This window comes from Ciona intestinalis, chromosome 1 (assembly GCF_000224145.3).
Source record: "Ciona intestinalis chromosome 1, KH, whole genome shotgun sequence".
Lineage (NCBI taxonomy): Eukaryota > Metazoa > Chordata > Ascidiacea > Phlebobranchia > Cionidae > Ciona > Ciona intestinalis.
In genome coordinates, this window is record NC_020166.2 from 5,909,244 (window position 1) to 5,929,820 (window position 20,577).

At 41.9% G+C, this 20,577-nt stretch overlaps 2 protein-coding genes and 1 long non-coding RNA gene across 4 annotated transcripts in view; 2 read left to right on the forward strand and 1 right to left on the reverse strand.

The window, feature by feature from the left end:
• The first annotated feature begins 220 nt into the window (after nt 1-220).
• Nucleotides 221-2,699, forward strand: LOC100179788 (carboxypeptidase B-like). Its single transcript, XM_002131518.3, has 11 exons — nt 221-331; nt 410-479; nt 546-616; nt 742-901; nt 1,047-1,247; nt 1,407-1,517; nt 1,585-1,788; nt 1,852-1,938; nt 2,021-2,105; nt 2,247-2,359; nt 2,545-2,699. Exons 1-11 carry the CDS (start codon nt 273-275, stop codon nt 2,614-2,616), a joined length of 1,233 nt encoding a protein of 410 aa, XP_002131554.1. The 5' UTR covers nt 221-272; the 3' UTR covers nt 2,617-2,699.
• Nucleotides 2,700-3,303: 604 nt separating this feature from the next.
• LOC100175113 overlaps nt 3,304-20,577 on the reverse strand; it is a 29,866-nt gene continuing 12,592 nt past the window's right edge. For both annotated transcript variants that reach the window (XM_018814078.2, XM_018814076.2), the window contains exons 3-5: nt 6,188-6,620; nt 5,649-6,065; nt 3,304-4,898 (exon numbers count right to left, since the gene is read on the reverse strand). In XM_018814078.2, the coding sequence (XP_018669623.1) occupies nt 4,480-4,898; nt 5,649-6,065; nt 6,188-6,452 (1,101 nt within the window). In that variant the 5' untranslated portion in view covers nt 6,453-6,620 and the 3' untranslated portion in view covers nt 3,304-4,479. The remainder of the gene's footprint in view (nt 4,899-5,648; nt 6,066-6,187; nt 6,621-20,577) is intronic.
• LOC113474516 lies at nt 15,478-20,269 on the forward strand. Its single transcript, XR_003396179.1, has 2 exons — nt 15,478-18,251; nt 18,781-20,269. It is a non-coding gene; the product is annotated as an uncharacterized LOC113474516 (long non-coding RNA).

A 20,577-nucleotide genomic window follows, 5' to 3' on the forward strand; every position in this document is an offset into this window, starting at 1 on the left:
AACTACCATGGTTTGTAATCACTGATGAATAGGATGGTAAGCATAGGCGGTTGTGTAACCATTAAAAATAATCATGACTCCTGAGAAAGTCGCACGTGGCGTGCCCGTGCACGTTTTTTTTTGTTTTTTCACTTCCCCTATGTACACGATAATACAAATAGTTGTGGTAAACATAACATTATATGCAGTTTTAAAATACCACAACATTCCCTTTAAAAGGATGTGGCGGAAAACATATCATAGGCATTTCGTTATCAACGTTTAACGGAAAGATGAAGCTATTCTTGGTTTTCACCTTGGCGACATTGGCTTTTGCCAAACGATTTGATGGGTAAATTGCAGTACTGCATATGGTTGCTTTTTTGCATTTAGTTTAATTTAGGTGATTCACATTTTATTTTTCTCACAGTGATCAGGTTTTGACCCTTCACCCAACCAGCTCCGAACATGTTATAACCATCAACGAAATGGAGGAATTCGTAAGGATTTTTTTAATAAACTTGTATCTTAACTGAACGCAAGTTTCAAATATCCATATTTTTAAGGCGGATTTCTGGAGACCGGACAGTCCTAGTTTGGTTCGAGAGGGCTCTCCCGTCGACGTAAGAATCCCTCGGTAAGTTTTGCATGGAGAACAGCAGGGTTTAATTTGTCTTGTACGTATGTAATAGGACTTTAATGATTCGGTATGTAGTGCACAGTTAACACATTCCTTATACTTTTTCGTCTTGTGCTTTTCAGAGAATACCTTTTTAAAACCAAGAGAGTACTTGCAGCTATTAATATGGACTTTGAAGTCAAAGTAAATGACGTGCAGGATACAATTGACCACCAGTTTACCGGAACCAAAACTCCCTATGCTGGAGCGTATGATTACGACGTTTACCACACTGACGTAGAGGTGAAAACATGTTTTAAAAATGTTTTTGTTCGTTTAACACGGAATTTTAGTTTAAATGGATACCCATAAAATGAGATTTAAAATAATCCCAGTCTTTTCCCGGGTCTTCCCTCATCATCACTATACGTAATTTTTTTTATCTCAGATTGAAAGTTGGGCTTTTGATATGCAAAGCCAATACAGCAGCCTTCTTAAAGTAGAAACACCAACTAAATCTGAAGAAAACAGAAATATCGTCCGACTTACAATGGGCTCAAGCCAGAATAACCCAATTTTCCTTATTGATTGTGGAATCCATGCCCGTGAGTGGATCTCTCCAGCATTCTGCCAATGCTTCGTCAACCGCGTAAGTCAATACGGTGGATTAATGGGATAAACTATATTCTAAATCCCAGGTTGTTACAAAATATCCCAGTGAGAATATTCCTTGGTTTTATGCTTTTATGGTGTGCTAAGTCGTTTCAGAGAACAAACGTAAATTTTGTTATTCCTTTACCCAACACAGATGCTGAGCCAATACAACACTGACGCAAATGTTAGAAGCATGATGGACGCCCTTACTTTCGTCATTTACCCACTTCTTAACGTTGACGGTTACGCTTACACCTGGAGCGATGTAAGGAAAAAATGATCATGGTATTCAATGTCAGTTATGATATTATTATCAACTGTCGCCTTGTTAGGACCGTATGTGGAGAAAGACGCGCAGCAATTACGGTACAGTATGCACCGGTGTAGACCCAAATAGGAACTTCGATGCTGAGTGGTCCGGCCCAGGTTCCAGCTCCAATCCTTGCTCCGATACCTACTACGGCCCCGAGGTAGCATCGGAACAATTATCCAAGGAGCTGTCAAACTTTGTACTATCGCACACTGGTGAAATACAGGTGTGTTCTATAAACAAATACGGTTTTCAGAATTAAACAGCCGATATTTTCTGTTTTTTTCAGGCTTACCTTACCTTCCATAGCTACGGCCAAGTGTACATTTACCCATATTCAGACGCAGTGAAGGACGTCGACAATAAACAAGAGCATGTAAGTTCATAAACAACGTATTATATCTATATTAAAGTATTTAAATGCCCAATACTATGTCACTAATTAAACATATCAACAGAACGATATAGCTATAGCATCGGCTGCAGCATTGGAAGCTGTACACAGAAAACAATACACTTATGGACCTGGATATCAATCAATGTGTAAGCTATAATTCTCACATACATACGTTTAAATGTTTTTATGCAGGAATAAGTACAGTATCTTATTACACTGATGCGACAGATAAAGCATATTAAACGTATTGCTTCAGCATCTCCATATTACTAAATACTTTTCGGCAGACCTTGCTGCCGGAGGATCTGACGACTTCAGCAAGGACTTTGGTGTACCACTGGTATATACCATTGAGTTAAGAGACACTGGAAGATATGGATTCATACTACCAGAATCCCAGGTGCTTTCATCATGTTTAAAACTGTATATGTTTTCCTTTTTAATTGCTATACTGCAGCAATGTAAGTTGGTCGTATTTCAGTTACCACAAACATTTAGTTTTGTGATGCCTACAAATCAAAGGTTTAATGACGAAACATGGTTCTAGTTGGATGATGAAAAATATCATTTTTTATTTCATTTCAGATTGCTCCTTCTTGCGAAGAAACTTACGCAGCAGTTGACGTCATTGCTCAACACGTGATGACCAAATTATAAAGAAACAGTTCAAGAAATAAATTACGAACTTAATTCAACGTGCAGTTTAATTTCATGCATTTAATAAAAACGGAAAAATCTTGGCTGTGTGTTTCACTTGTCGCAAACATTGGCGAAAGCGAAACAAATGTATAGAGTTTAAGTGGTTGGTTAATAGTTTAGGTGCTGTTTTAATAGGCTGTTTAATCACGCAACTTTACGCTTGTGTCCGAAAACCCATATGGCAAACACGTTTCCGTTCTACCATTAAACCAGTGTGGCGCCAGAGAGCAACTTTAGCAGTCACTTGTCGATCAAATATCATAACGTAGTGAGTCCGTAAAGTAAAGCAGAAATGCAACTAAAAAGGGGATGCGCTAACTTGGGTCTCAGTTCTAAGTTCATTAACACGAAAACCTCACTCATTAAAATTCAAACATATAGTAAAATGGGAAAAGAGGAGACAGCTTTTTATTCCAATTTGTCGTTCCATTTGGTGGCAAACAATCAACATTCAAAGAACTGTATCCTCAAGACTCACATAGACCGTTGTTTATTGCTCAAAACATGATCAGGATATTTGATATAATGTGCGAACGATGTCCCGTCTTACAACCCCACCAAACCATACAAAGGAATACTACCTACTGTTAAATTTATAACCAGATACTAACTAAGGAGTAGGGTGTAAAAGAAAGCAACATTGAATATTTTATAAAGTTTTTTTTTATTGTTTTAAGTATTGAAATAAAATGCAGAAATGGAATAAGTACTAACAAATGTTGAGGTGAAAAAACGCCAAAGAAACACGTTTAGAACGATCACCTTTTCAAATGAATGATCATTGAACAAGGCAGACAACGGTAAGAACAGTGAAAGATTAAACTGCTATTTATCTCTTGGGTTCGATTGAAAAGAACGCAGCACTAAAATGTTAAGATGTGATAAAAAGCTTCAGAATAAAACGACGCTTTGCGTCAGCCTCTGCACCATACAGAGAAGAAAAGAATTATTTTGAATAAAACGCGGCAAGGGCCCACGAAAACGAACACTGAGAGAAAAGCGTGGAACAACATGTTCAAATGCAAGGCCTGATTTAGCCTCTTATTAAAATCAGCAACGTTTTATTCGGCGATGCCCGGCTGCTGTGTTCAAAGCGTTAGGGAGATCACCAAGCCTGAGATGAATTGAATGTTTACAATAACCACAGAATGAACACAAAAAAAGTTTGTCGCAAGGACGGTTGGGTAGCACAATGATCTAATTTACATCCCGACTTGATCCAACAGATTTGTGTTTAATAGATTGGCAAGCGGGTAAATTTACCAGTGCGTGAAAAGGCACTCAATTTCCTAATACGATTGGGTTTAATAAAACGTTGCTTCTGGCAAGTCTGTAGCTATCATAGCCAAGAAAATGTATGGCTAATAATACTGCCCCGCAATGCCACCTAGACGGGGCTCTCGATATACACCTTAACCAATAAGAGGGGCGCTGTGGCCTCCCGAAGACACCTTTCTAGTCCCTATAAATGTTGGTTGAATTGAAGGGTTGCCAACCCTCGCGTCAAGTACACTTCAAGAGGTACTTCGTTGCACCCTGAGTTTTTAGAGCGCTCAGTGATGACGCTCGTCCTTGCTGGAAATCCGTGTAACAGCGGGACGCACTGCCATAAGTTGCAGTTCATCACGAGTGCAAATAAACGTACAAAGAGCACCAGCTTTTTACATGAAAGGGTAAAGCAAAATTGTCTTTGCGGTAGTCACCTCTGGAACCGAAATCGCATAATGTTTAACTCGCTTGCAGTTTAGAATGCAGCGTCGCTTGTGTCCGTACATATTAGCTCCTGGCTTGGGGCCTTTTGCTTATTTTGTGTCCGGCCAGTCAGAAAGAAGCACTTCTCAGTCGCATGTAGTCGAATTTGAAGGGCAGGCAACGGCACATTGGTCGTGAGGATGCGGAGTAAGCTCGTTTTCGTCGGTCGGAGTTGCCGGCGCACGCAGCCGTTCTCGAAACGATTTCTCTCCAAACTGACAACAGGAGAGCGTCGCGGTCAGGTGATGATTTGACCATGGAAGGGTTGGCTGATTCGTCACTCCAGGGTTCGAGCTCACATCGGTAGTTGTCAACCACCTTTGCACTTGCAACCACTTCAGGCACAGTTGCGAGTCGACTTCGGCGGGAAGCACGTGCGGAATCACGGCGTTCGGTGACGACATGCTCGAGGCTGTAGTCGTGCAGCTCGTCCGGCTTCACTGTGTTGAACAAGTCACTCTTGGTTGCAACCGATACGATCGGGACTCCTGTGAAAGCAAACAAAGCGGTTAAACTCGGCCAAGAATGGTTGTTTACTAAGTGGCGCTAAGGAGCGGCATCATTGGCATAAGGAGAGCGAGAGAATTGGACAACCACATCGCTCACCCACACTCGTGTCAACGAACAAAGAAAAGAAAGGGAGAAGTAGGCCGGTGTCGGTTTGCACGAGTGCACGCGGCAATCGACTTCGTGCCTTTCTTCCCAGCGCTCGTTATCAAGTTCGTTTCGTCGAGCTCGTAAACAAGTCAGCGGCAACCCGCTCGGGGCGACCGCAGCGCTTTAGCGGCACAAACATTCGTCCCATAACGGTTTTAGATTCGCACCTCTGAATGCGCAACATACACAATCACCCTTGGACCACTTTCACACCGGTGCCAAAAACTGCGCTAAACCTACAATCCACCTAATTCTTGTTTTTACCTCACCCTTACAGCGTGGAAAAAACTTTTAAAGCGGAAGCTCAGCCAAAAATGAAATGGGACTTCGCAGTGTCAAGTTCTAATTCACATTACAACAGTGTCTCAGGGGATATGAAAATACCTAGGTATTCATAATTGTCTATTTTTAACTGCCACGGGCCCAAGGGATATACCCTAATAAACCTTAACACATACAAACCACTATCGTGGAAACAAACCACTGGCATATTTAACATTTACTAACTAGGACACAATAGTTTTTAAACTCGCGTACGTGGGTACAATATCGTTATTAAACAAAAAATAAAAGAAACTTACTGTTTACACAGGTGTGCTTGGAGGTGGTGATGGCTTGCTCAGTGAGTGACATAAGCCGGGTGTTGGGCTCCTCAGTGAGGGAAGAGACGAACAAAACCAGGTCAATCCGTCGTTTGGTCTCTGAGATCTTGTGATATCGCTTCTTAATGATCTCTTTGGACATGAGAAGGACACACGGGATGCATTTGGCTGGGATGCGACCTTCGAGGACGTATCGCAGGATGAGAATGGCATGATCATCTGCATGAATGTCCTCAAAGCCACGGGTGTCCCAGAAAACTACTTTCCCGCCTGCTTTCTTGTTGTGGAACATAACACACTCATCGATGACATGATTTCTTCCAGGACAGTATTTTGCCCTGTCCTTCCATTCTTGTGTAAGAGCCATGTTCATGGAGTTAATGAGGGAAGATTTTCCTGCAAAACAAAAATTAAACATTAAAACAATCCAAACAAACAGAGCTTTTACACATCAGTTTCAACACAAATTTTTGAGCTAAAATTTTTATAACAATGTTAAAAATTTTCAACTCGCTTACCTGCCCCTTTGGCTCCGATGACCAGCACATTGAGGTTAGTGTTGAGATGGGTGAAGCAGCTTTTGATTAACTTACGACTACGATCGTTTACATCGCCCCCGTTTGAGGGTCGTTTGTTCGGGGCGCCAACGGTAGCCTGTTGTTGTGCGGCCTTCTCGCTGATTACAGCATTGTGATTGCAATCTAATAGTTCTTTACTTGCAGATACTGCATTTCGTCCGTTAATAAGGTTCACGTTTCCCGTGCTGGCTGTCTGTGGTGCCATGGTTTATTCGATCTTGATCATAACACAGTTGTTAAAGCAAGTTGACTCTAGCTCGTTCAGATAGGTACTGACTGCACAGCGGACTGACGGCTTCATAATATCTAGCAGTCTGCTGGTTACAGATAAACAAGCTTTGAAAGCCGCTCTAGCCGTTGTTGTCGGGCCAAGCTGCAGTGAGAAAAAAGAAAAGCGTTAGCGACGCAACCATTCAAGTCAGCGGGGTGCCGTGTCGAATTTACTCGATTAATTTTACCATAAACAGAACAAAAATCGTGCATATATTACAAATCTTTCAGTACATCTTATAAATGTGTTTTATGGCTAAATTCATTTTGCAAAAAAACATAAAACAGCCAACTAAATAAAGCAAAAACAACTGCGACACCCGGCAGAACCATTATTAAAGCACATTGAGCAATCCGATAGCTGTGTGTTGCGAAATTCTAACTTCCTTCTTTATACAAGAGAGAGAAGAGAAGGCGGAGATTGCACAATAAAGGGAAACAGCGCCCTAACATAATAAATGAAACCGTTTTTTTTCGATCCAAGGAAAGAGAAAGATGGGAGCCTCGTATCTATTCGCCGGTCAGATTCGCTACCCTAACAATCAATAGGTCGAACTTCTATTTTTTTCTTTGTTGAACGGGTTTCGCCATGTTGGCTTAGCGTTGCAGTGTGTTCGTATGTCGTGTGCCTATCCCAATATGGAAATGTTGTTGGCGTTTTAATGTCGTAACCGGGCGTGAAACTTCAGATTTCGTAATCCATATTGACTAAAATGTCGATTACGCGTTGGAAAAACATGCACGTTGCAAAATAAATAGACACCCACCCACTTGTAGGGTCATCCATTCCTCACACAAACGTAAACACCAGTCAGCACTGTGCGATATGCTGCGCTAAGCTTACCAATGAAAAAACATACATTGGTAAAGAGAAATAGATTAAAGAGGCCAATGCAACCTTGCATTTTTGCCCTTGTCTATGCAAATAGGTAAACCATAAGCAATCAATGAAGTCGTACAAGCTTATACAGGGTGAGTAATGAAAACAATAAATGGGGAACTGGGAGATGGTTAAAAACCACACAGCACAAGTCCGGACATGTTGTGTACGAGCTGAGCGGTTGCACCACCATTTAGGAACACATGCAATTTCCAGGCAATTTTAAACGTAATCAGGATGCACTATGCAAAATTTAGAACAGGCTACGAAACAACACAGTATACCGCACAAAAGCAGTCATTCTATTATACAGTATACAGCCATAAAACACAAGCCTATTATATGTACGGGAGTACCGCCGTTGATGACCAACGTTAAGCAGGCCGGTACTTTTTCGTAATATATTACGAGCAGGTATTCTTGGAATACGTAACTGCCTTAACTCAATACAACAACCCAATATAGAGTTAACACACCTGGATTAGATTGAGGGGTTAGATTGGTTCATTAAAAGAGAATAAAGAGACAAAGAGAGGAAAATGAGATGCTTGATATACTAGCAGCGACCAATCAGTGAACGAACCGGCATTATAAGCCACGTCAGAGCCGGCATTCTCAGCGTGAAAAACTGCGATCATAAAATCAAGTGTTTGATCCTTGCTGGTTGTATTTTAAAGCATACGAAATTACGACGATAACCTCTGAAACAATGTCATTACAAATTGTTTTAGGTTATTTGACTAGTTGACAACAGGTAGACATTATTTCACCGTGTAACAATCATTTTTGGCAAGAATGCGGTAGAGTGCTTACCATCGGCTCCATCGCCGGTTTTAACAGAATGGAAATGCGATCAATATATCGGCCTGTCAATCGATGTAGCGGCGATTGCGAAACCACTGTTTCGTCACAGCGGCAAAGATGCTAGGCAACATATGACGAAAACACCAGCTGTTTCAACGTAAAAGTGTAAAACCAGATGCACAAAATCGAAGCTCTATCTGGAACCAAACGACACAAACGTGACGATAGACACGTTGCGCCGGTTCCCCGAACTTTAAATCTGAAAAAGCGGTGTGTACCAACGCCAATCTTACGTAATAACATCTTCTTCCGTTGGCCAATTAGAACTTGTCCCGCCCTGAGGACACAGCCTCGCATGCATTATGCCGGTGTAGATCGAATCATAGCTGTCAAAACAGCTTTAATAAGAGCTGTGGAACACTGAGAAGGCATTTAGGCCATCGGAGTGAAAACTTTTCACAGAACCGTTTTACAGTGTATTGTATAGCACGTACGCGGAAACGCAACTAAAGGCCTAATTAAACCGGCTGTAATACCAGGTCACGTTAATAGACTGTACAGGCTAACAAAAAAGGCAAAAAATAGTTTTCGGTGTACATGAATTGATAATTAATAAAGATTAACGGAACCTTAGTACGAGAAGGTGATTCAATTTGACGGAGGTGACCTGAGAACAAAACCGGCGGCGTATGACGCTTGTGGGGAATTTAGAACGCGGTCCTAATTTCGCAATCGCTGACAAACCGGCCGGCGGTTTCGTAAGAGTTATTACGTCATTAACAGTGGCGTAGACGCAATTGTTCTCGCACAGACGGGATGTTCACTTGAGCGGCGTATGATGAAAACGTTACCACATCTCCTGTTCGAGAGGAGCACACAACGCAACAAAGGCGACAGAAAGGTTGCGCAATATGTGGTTGCGTCACCCTGTCGTGCTGAGTTGCGAAAGAAGGCCAACCGACAACCGAATTTGGGCAAGTAAAGGATGGTTATTGTTCGTTGCTAATATGCGTCGGGTACATATAATCAATTCAATTGAAATAAATTATTCATGCAAGAGAGAGTCGCACAGCTGCGGCCCAGACCTTCCACATTGCGCAACTGCAGAAATTTGCCTGTACACCGGCAAACAGGAAAACCGTAAGTCCCCCATACGAAGGAGTCATCCAGTACAGGAAAGATTGCGCAACCTTCGGAGGCGATATTTCGCAACACCGGCCAGTCAGCTAAGCCGGCAATTTCTAATCTTAGCTCGAAAATGGACCTAAATTGGTTTGTCTCGGCTACAAACCGCAGCAAACCGGTTTAGTGCAGCTACGACCAAACACCGTGAAATTGATATAATTGTCTATAAAAAGATTCCCCAATGTTAGCGTTAAAATAATTGGTAACACTATTTCGATACTAAACCTTTACGGCAATTATTACAACGCTACGGAGTGTAACATTGGGAATTCGAAAACTAAACTTAACAGAACTTTTCTATTAACAGTAGAAATCCTAAATTTGTGGAATTTCGCAGTAAAATCCCAGTTAACTGCTTTTTGCGAAACTTCGCGTTAGTCAAAGTTAAGCGAAAACTTAACACTAAGGTTGCGGTTAGAAGCCTTTTTAAACCAGTATAATATAAACCAGTTTCAGGCGGCCGTTACGCGCTTTTAGGTTCATTTTTTTAAACAGAATGGCAATTCATTTGCCTATATTGTAAAAGTTATAATTTTAAGCTTTGCGGGCAGCAATGTGATTTGCGGGTTATTGTCGACTGCTGAATTATTAAAACTTGAAACGCTTGACAATTCACTATTGTCCCTAATACCGCCGGTTGCAATGTTGGAAGCTAATTGCTGTGTGGTTGACACAAGACAACGGGTATGAAAGAGAAGCAATTCACAATTATATAAAAACTGTCAACACGCATTAAGCCGCCTGACGCCTGAGGTGCGAAGCCGCAATCTGTTGAGGCGAAGTACGTGTGCACTTGGTCCCATGTAGAATAAACACTCACACTGGACAGATAATCGAAGCTCAAATATCTACTGATTTTATCATTGATTGGGGGCCGCGGAATAATTTCGGCTTCGAGTTACACGGAGCGGTCGAAGAAGTCTTCAAGCTTTGTATTATTGATCGAGGAGATGATTACAATTCAGGAGAAGGGCATTAAGTCGGACCTGCAGCATGCTCTTTAACCCAGCTACGCGGCAATGGCGGTCCCACAGAGGGCATGGTAATGTGTTCAAACGCGGCATAAGAGGTTCATATGGGTTTGTAAACGTGAAACCAATTACCGTTTTATAGATCCACGGATAACAACGATGGATTTCCTGATGGTACAACATAGAATCCGGAGAAAACGTCATACAAAGCCCGCTTTATCCATAAACGACAAGCCTAAACCCACGAACGATAAGATCCACTACCTCTGCGTTAAAGAAACACAAGGAGACAGCTTGGTTATAAATAAACACGATTTGTCTGCAAGGACTCATCTTGAACTTGTTGCTGGTGAAACCGATTTCACCGGCGTGTCGGCTTATCGAGATATCTTTGGCCGGTGGTTTGGCGTTAGTCTGTATCGCCATATCTATGGAACATTGCTGCGTTCAATTACGATGGATTGAAGCCGCTAATATCTAGAAACCCTGAGAAACGGCGCCGAAGTCATGGCCGCGAAGAGCTTTTGACGCAGACCATTCGTCTCGCGGCGACGAGGAGAAAGCATTCGCTGCACTTGGCCTTAGAGAGAAACCCACAGCTGATACCTCATCGTTAAATTTCGAGCACCCAAAACCGCACTCTGCTGGAGCGATTTGAAGAAGGGCGGTTTAAACCGGTTTGACCCAGCTTTCCTATCCAATATCTATGCGCACGAAAGAACAACACTAAATTATGAGGAAGAGGAACTACTGTACTCCCGCCGCAGCTTTTAACGTAATTATAGAAGCACCGCCGGGATGGCTTCCCAAGACAACATAAACCCGTGTTGTTTGTTACGTTCAATAGAGAAACGTCGTAAAAAGTAAAATCAATCTCGAACAGACTGTGGATCGATGGCAAACGAACATATAGCTTTATGTTCTTAAAATATCAAACGTCAACCGGGTGGCTTGCTCAAGCAAGCACGAACCCCACATGTTTCGCTTTTTGTGCGTTTGAACGAAAATCAATAAGGACCTATATATAATGGTCTATTTGGTAAATTTGTCGCGTGTTTGTGTTGAGAGATAGTAGTCCGACTTTAAGCGTTTAACGTGTATACTGTCCACGCATTTCCAGGTATAATGATGGCATTCACGGTTGTTATGGTTTAATGCTATAGCAGTCAACGTTCAACATAGGTTTGGTAAACACGAGAAAATTGTCAATCAATTGAACGTATTTACCCTTTATCGATTAGGATTCCACACGACAAAGCATGCTTCATTACATATGAAATATAGGTCAAATTAAATATAAATTATATGGAATGTAGAATACACCATTTCCAGTGTGTAATACCAATTTTTGACTGGAAATGCTTAAGACGTGCAGTTGCGCAACAGGACCAAGCTGTGATCAGCTGATAGCAGCATGTGAAAAACACATGAATAATGAATGGGCGATCTGTCATGAGGTCGCTTCCGGGAGATCCAAAAACAGCTGATGCCTATGACAGGCGTGCATGGGAGGCCAATTGCTTTCTGCATTCTGCACCACACAGCCCGCACAAATTAGATGTTTGAGTAATTTGATAATTCGGTAATTTCATGCCACACAAGGTTGACTAATGCGGCGTATACGTTGGTGCGAGTTATGTAGAAGCTGCATATGAATTAGTTGTCACTGTAATACTTGGAATATTAAATAAGCACATATTTAAAAAAATAACGAGACAGGACATGTTGCACAAACATATGACGCACTGCAAAATCTGCAGTATATGGTCACATGAAGAAAATACAAACAGTCCACCGTAATACTTGCCACTGTCCACAAACATCCGGTACGTAAATGTATACGTTACTTTGCACAAATAAAGAGATAGGGCTGACCAATGCATGAGTCTTGCGAAAATTTTCCACTCATCAGAACCTATATGACTCTATGACATGTTGTTTTGTTTTTGTTACAGCATAGCATGTATTTGTTATGACGTATAACAAGTAGCCGGTCGAGACTAAACTGTCAGATTCAAAGAACACGCATGCATTGCTTAGCTGTGACATTTTACATGCCAATGACATGTTATTGCAATCTTACATGACGTGTGCATGACAGTACCGGTGTTTTATTATTACAACGATATATCAGAAAAGCGGCAACTAAAGACAACGTGGTTTTGGTATTAGCAGAACTGGATTAGTCATTAAGCAATTACGTCATACGCCGGCCGGCACAAACGCGATTGGACAAATTATCATCACATGTTATGCGGTAATGCAAGATGGCGGCGCACGTGTAGGAGTGAATGTGCTGCGCTTTAGCAGCGTCACAACATGACCAACACAACAACAAACCTTTCAATATTAACAACAACTGTGTGTATTTTCACAAAGAGTGAAAATTTCCGCTACGTAGTTGAATACGTATCAGTGACTAAAGACTTATAAAACAAAACATAATGTATCGAAAAGGTGATGCATGCCGTTCATTGCGTAATGTTCCTTGTCAGGGGAAAAAAACGCAACGTAGTCGAGGAACACTATCTATACCCAAATATGTTCCTTGGTGAGCGAACAAACGGAACGGGAAGGGAGGCGGGAAAACACCGAGGTGAAGTCGCGTGGGAAGCCCCCGGTGTATATTATGACGGATACCACAGCTTTCGTTGAAAACTGCGCAACCCCGAACATATTTGGCTGCACACGTTATCCTATACGTCAAAATATTTTACACAAAAACCTGTTAAATTGTCAAGTTATTGACTGCGGGCATTGGAGCGCGCATTAATTCGGGCGTATTTATGTCGTGCATACATACGTGGTAATTTGATGGTAAATGACGTATTAACGGTAAGAAATTGTCGCCGTGAGCTATGGCCAACATGGTGTAAGGGTCACGCCATAAACTGACGAAAAAGCGACAATATAGTTGACACGAAGTGAACCCGTATGACGTAATGTCTGGAAAGCAAGTTGCGCACCAGCGACAAAAATGCGACCCCAGGTAGGAAGTGGAATCTAAGAAGGGTGTAATATAATTTTTGCTTTCCTGTTGTTATGTGATCTGAAATAATAAATAGCTTAATATAAAAAAAAAGAGAAAAAGGCAAAAGCCTTTTTGCGATAACACAATGTTACGAGCGTGCGAATTCTAAAAATACTGGCGTCTACCCACAACAGCAGACATAACACCCATGGTTGAAATACAGGGAGAAACCTAGGTCTCACAGGAGAGCAAAACATGTCCGAGATGCGTTAACTACCGTCTTATCGCAAATGTTGTTCGCGGCGACAGGAGTAACATGGACTAAGACGGTCGTAAAAAAATTCCTTGGGAGTGGCTATCAAACACTGCTTCGTGGAATACAAGTACTACCACTGTTTACAAGTAGGTCGACCAGGTTGAATGCTGGTGGTTGGAATTCGTTATCGCGCGAATGCTGGTTTGAAGCAGCAACTTTTACCAACGGTTCATGGGAATATTAGGTTTATCAGACGACTCCCGTTGCCGTCGCCAATACGAGCAAAACAAAGGGTTAAACGTCTCCCAACAAGAAATCCCCATAATCCATAAAAAGTAAGGTTTCAACACATTGCATTGCTTTGATAGCACGATTAAAGCACACGCGTTACCAAAACAAAGCGGGATTTCGATGACGTGAGGCGAAATGATGTTAGGTTATGCAATATTGTTGTTTGTGGAGAGTTTGTTACATGCTGTCACCGTACACAGTTTGCAATATTATTAATTTAAATTTAAACCACTACATATGTTCGCTGTGCAAAAGTAGAGAACTTTGAATAGTAAAGGACAACTAAATAAATTAGCACTAAACAACAAAAACGCGTAGTTTTTTCTAAACGATGATCGCCTACAGTGGTATAAAAGTTACACCAAGACGATGTACACCCCAACAAGATTGTTTTGACACGATATAAGCTGATGAAATATTTCATACTGATAATACCGGAGCCACGTGGTTATCATACGACGAAATTTCAGAAGAAATGAGGAAGTTATTGTCACGAGGATGATGTAATGTTGGTTGGCGTATCGCTCGTATAAGCTGGAGTACTTAATAAAGACAGTGGGACAATGAAAATATTTTGTGATCTAAATTTAAGGTAATCGGCCTTAAGTCAACTCTGGCCCACACCCCGGGTGTAGGACCACGCCCAAATACAATCATGGCCTGCCATGCTAGAAGACCCCGCCCTTCAGAATAAAATATAAATCTTTCGCAATGATATATGTTGGGTTTGTTTAAAATTTATAGGCACGTGCACGTCGACCGTAGCCGTAACCACACTTTGACGTTATATTTCAATGACTCCAACGAACGTGGAAGTTGTATGTGTTCGGCATCACGTTCGCATATTAAATCGACCAAGTCACGTATACAGCAGCAAACCAAACATTTCACAACTGATAAGTTTATGTCACAACGAGTGTGATCATGCATAAATGCACGTGTCAGATTTTTTTGCGTGAATTCTTTACGTAGCTTGATTGTCAGGTGCAAGTTTGGTTGTTATTTTAACACTGTCGGATTTCCAATGCTAATCAATGGTGACGTCGAAGAAGTGTGCAGATGTTAATAGTTCGATCGTGTTTGGCTAAAATTACTGGTGATTATGCAGCTGGTGTACGTTTAATAAAAATGATTGTGGCGTTGAAGCGGACTTTCTATTACTCTTAGTATTGTTACCAAAGAAGAACGAGCTGCTTATAAACAAACGATACAATCGAATTCATGAGGCCGTGGTATATCGACAGTGTTCATTAACTAAGTTAACCATCAGCTTTGATATCGAAGATCGGTTTCCATACAAGCAATTAACCGATTCATAGAAACCATAGGAGCTGTCGGTAACAGTCGTGCTGTCCGATTCCATGGTTCGAAACGGCATAACAAAGTACTTACAAACCTAAGACCAAGCAATTACCCACCGCATATTTAGAAGAAGCGGCCGTTTGTCAACACTGAATACGCTGAATGCCTATATACAGCGGAATCGTTACTTGCAGATTGTAATTGGCTTGTTCTGAATAGGCTGCTGTCGAGCACGTGGTTACAGAAACGCAGTTTGGTTTTCACTTATTAAGCGACACCTTGATTTAACATTAAATCAGACATTCTATACACGAAAATGTGGGACGTTGTATGGTGTGTGCACTTTAAAACTTTTGAGGAAAATTAAAGCAGCTAAATAAACTACACAAATCACTGTTAACGTATATGTTTAAAGCGGTATACTATTAATTTAAGCGTTTGCTTTTGGAAAGCAACCTAGGTCTGCACTCTCCAATAAAGGTTCTTGAGCTTTTAAATATCATTTATAAAAGTAATTACCGCTGACCTATAACGGGTAGTTGGTAAATCCGCTTCACAAATTTCAAAGCCTATAGTTTAAATTTAAATGGCCTACTGCAATTGAGAGCGCAAGAAAGGTTAGCTACCCAACGAGCTTTCCTATAAGGGCAGTTTAAATAAGTACGTATTACGTAATGAGACAAAAGCATGAAGGAGTCTGTCATAATACAGATAATGACGGAACGAAAAATACACGGTTAAGGTTTAAGATATGGCCGAGCTAAAAATACACAAGGTTTGAGGCTGAGCTGGAAACAAGCGCGTTGTAGCTATTACCGTTGACTAATCTGGTATCATAGGTTTGGAGAGAGCTTTGGTTGTGTGGTGTACGAAATTCTCCGTTCTCAATCTTGCGATTTTCGTGTCTGGTGCAAGTCGGTTTAAAGAAAACAACGAAACGTATCATTACGAACGATCCAGTATACTTAAAATTCTTTGATGGGTCTTGCGATGAGCCACGCGCTAGGATTTCAAGTTTAATTGCCGCGTGACACTGAATAGGTTATGGTCGGGATGTAGCACTTGAGGTGAAACGGTGCAGCGTGATTTAACCACACACTGTGAACAATTGTTACCAAACAGCCCCAACTTAGTTGTAAAAATGATCTTTGTTTTCAGCGAACTGCGGTAAAAGGGCTTACGCGGGGTACTGAACGTGTAAGCGGGGTAAAAACAAAGAAGCGGGGAGCAGCAGCCGATTGTAACGAGATCGGGTTGCACTGCAGCAATGCCGCGTGGGCAACACCCGCTACTATGCTAGTGCTTCACAACAAATAACAATTACAATCGGCTAAGCAATTAGGGCACTTGATGGGCACCACGGCATCGGGTTGCAGAACACGCGTAGGCTTGCTCGGACCGGATTAGCTGGGATCACAGCATGCCAGCTAAAAGCAAGTGTTGATAGTTTTTCTTGCTCCGCTGATACAATTTTGAAGTGGCGATCATCTCTCGCCGCAAGGAGTGGTGATGCTTGATTGGAAACAAGCGGCGTCCGGCTTGGCTACGAGCATTGTGGTGTGTCGTATAATAAGATACCGCCATATGCGCGCCAAGACAGAGCAGCCATAGATCATTCTCCCCATACTTCGCAATTGTTTATTGTGCCGGGTCATCGTTGGCGCCTCAGACATTGAATAGCCACGAGCAAAGCGGATTAATCGAAAGAAACACGGATCGGCTTCATACTAATACACAAAGCTTCAATATATACGGCATTTCCAAGAAACGATTTCTTGGTCGACAAAAACTTACACGGAGGTTATATACTAGATGACATGTGAAAAGCAAGCCTGCTCTTTCTGCAACCGGGATTAATAGGATTCTTTGATAATACGCACTTTTAAAAGAGGCATTGTACCAGAGCAATTTTTGACGTGTCATTCCGTAAGTGTTGGTCTACAAAGGCTGTACGCTCTTAATCAAAGACATCGAGATATTCCCAGGGTAAGTAATGGCCGTGATGCGGCAGAACTCGAGTGTTTACAATTCACCAGATGATGTTTTCGAGATGCCACGCAGTATTGCATTGTCATTGCACTCTGCAGTGATTTGGAATTTCAAAGAATATAGGGCAATAAAAGGCGAGTTTGTGTAAGCTATTCTGTTAACGTTTGCATTCACCACAAGCTGTGGAACACCAACCCGTCTCGGTAACACAAACTGTGCGGAGATAGAATGACGTCGACACACCATAACGATCGCGGATTGAAGTATTGCAATACCATCCATAAGAGCATTAGACGGTAAACTGCGGTTGAGATAAGATCTTGGTAGGGACATTTTGCTTCTTCCATAATTGCCCGTTTAGTGCAAGTCAAGTAAACCTTCACCTGTCTTGCGTTCGGTGGTATCGGTCGAGTGGTAACGGAAACAACAGGATGCATTTCAGCTCACTTAAGCTTGGCTTCGAGTGGATGGATTTAGTTACAAAAGAAGCTGCAGCCGTTTGTCGTCGACTTCCATGTTGTGCCTACACAAATGGGACCAAGGGGCGCCAAGGCAACCCTGCGGTGTGGAGAAAACAACCCCATTCGTCTTGGTAAAGAGATCTGTGTACCGAGTGCGCAAAAGGAGGCTCTTATCTGCCAAGTTTAAACACGGAAATCTCCGTGAAGTCTACATTTTAAAACGCGTTTTGCGCAGATGCGCTCATGCGGAAATTTCACGCCAATTTGACGTGATACGCTTGCTGCGCATGTTCATTGCCGACTGGGCGAAAGTGACACGGACTGGCAACTTTAGTGACCAGGTAATCGTATAAACTTGGCTTCGTGACTTTGCTCTATATTTTAGAACGGTTAACGACTGTGCGAACTTTTGTTCTAAATTAGATAGGCCTTTCTCACGAGCCGCAACACGGTTATGACGGCAACTGGATTTAAATAAAGCCTGCACAACCTAGCCACAGCCAAATGGGCGCGATTCCAGGACATGCCCAGGAGCGCGTTTTGGTTATTTTCGTCGTGTACGTATGAACTTGACGTCACGATTGTGGAACTTGCATGTGAGAAACTTAGCAGGAACTAAACTTGGTAAAGAGTTTCCCGTACTGATAGCGACAAGCATATTTATTTTGCCTTCAGCAAATATGTAAAGTGTCTTTGTGACTTAATCGCTTTGCATTCAGCTGTCAAATTGTACGGTTGATATACGGGAAGAAAGCACACCCTGTAGGCATTACAGTACAAATAACGCGCGATATATTTCTTTGTTAACTACGTGTTTTACCACATTACACTGCGCGGGGGCCGGTTTACCCGAAGTAAACACGAATCCTTTACGCTCGGTAAAGGTTGGCTAGTCTAGCATTACATCACCCAAAAGCAATATTGAATTAGAACATACGTAATCCAGTAGAGCAACAACCGTGGTGCAAACAAACCAGTGTCAAGTGCAAACAATGGAGACTTCCAAGTTTACGTCATACACTGAGTAATGTGCAAATTCAGTGTTACTAGGACATACTGTAGTGCGATGTTGAGATTGTCAGTTACTGATTAATAGTTGCTGTGTAAAGTTTATTTACGTACTACCCCGTAACATGTTCGTTATGTTCTTTAGAAGGGCAAGATCAGAACAAAGCAACTGGTGTGTCTGGTGCCGTGGACAAAAAACGCAACAAAAACAACGTTAAGTTGAAACTGGTAGCTGAACAAAACCTCCAGACGGAAGCATTAAAAGATGACGTCACAGTATGACCAAGCAGAAGCATAATCATGCGAAACTTTAAAACCCCTTTACAAATATATTAAAAAAATGATCGCCTTTACTTTTGGGTTGAGTCATACGGCAATTTAAAAAACCGGTTCCAATGTGTGGTCATGATTCAACAAGTGAGGTGCAGGTGTGTGTGAAACATGGTTCGTTGGGATATATTACAATTGATTGAGCGGAGCTTTCCGGAGTGGCAGCTTCTATACCTCCTGGGTTTGCGGCAGGTCGATTAGAATACAAGCGCAGCTGCAATTATTGGGATGCTTGGAAAATGCGCGCATCCGGTTATTTTAATAGGCCAATTGGTAGTTCAGTGCATGGTGTTGGCTGAAGCAGGCCATGACCGGTTAGATTGGGAGATTTTCTCCGTTCAAGCTTCGCGCACGTCACTGCAGTGGGAAAGGAAGTGATTTAAATTGGCGACTCCCAATATTAAACAAAAGCTGACCTTCGAATGCAATTAATCGAACAAGTGGCTGATCTGATACGAATTTGACATTTCATTGAACAAGAATTGCCGCAAATCCAATCCGTGAGAAATGTGTTTAAATGCCATTTGCGGTGGCGGTGGTGGTACAAGGAGAAACACGAATTGACACAAATCCAAAGTTTGAATCTACAACGTTACATGCAGAAGGTAGCATTGACCTACTTTACGCTGCGGTCAACTGACCTAGTTTCGAAAATACAACAACCGTTTAAACAGTTAATAAGGGAGAAATCTATTTTTGCGGTTAAAAACACGTGTTGGCATTCAATGGAGGTAAATAAATAAGTTTTACTACAGCCCGAGCCTTCAACGAATAACAAAATTCCTATTCGGTTTCGTGCAAACGATCACAACAAACACAAGTAGCGTGGACAAGAGTAAAAGTTTAATTTGTAAAAGGTAAGGGCGACTAAAATGGACAGTGGCTAGCGTGTTCTCTTATAGCGCGTACTTTTGGGGATTTAAAGGGCGTTTTCAGTTCATTGTTGAGACGGCGAGTCGACACGCTGCTGTGGAAGACAACGATTCGTTGTTCGGACGCGGTCGGGTGGAACACCGTAATATTGACTCAACGACCTAACGCACAAGTAATAAACTCCTGCTGAATGATGAGCAAGAGCTGCACGACCCTATTACTAGGCTACTGGGGACGAACATTCAAACCAAGCAGGATTAGATTATTTGCGAAAACGCTCCTTGGTTCCATTAACGATGGACGTCGTAGGGAGTTGCAGCCATGTGAAGCTTAAATTGGATAATCTGCTGTTGTAGCAGAAACAGCAATCCAGACACGATTTTGTTGACGTTTAAGTCACGGGTATCGAGCAAAGTAATACGATACCAACAAGCCGTGCACTTTGTACGAAAATAGAAACAGTTACATAAGCCGCATGCAACAAGGGGGCTGTAGGCTGCTAAAAGCTGGGTTTGCCGAACGTAACAGCACTTTAACCGAGAGAACCGCAACGACCATTTGCCTTCTGCCGGTTATAAGTACGCTATTTATATTAATCTCTATCCCATGGTGCAGCGAAATCCCTCGGGTATTGGAAACAATGTTGTAGCTACGCAAACAGCTACTTTTTGAGCACCTGAAAACTGGTTTTAAAAGCAAATATACATTGTCTGGTTCTTTGAAAAGCTTTCATTATTTG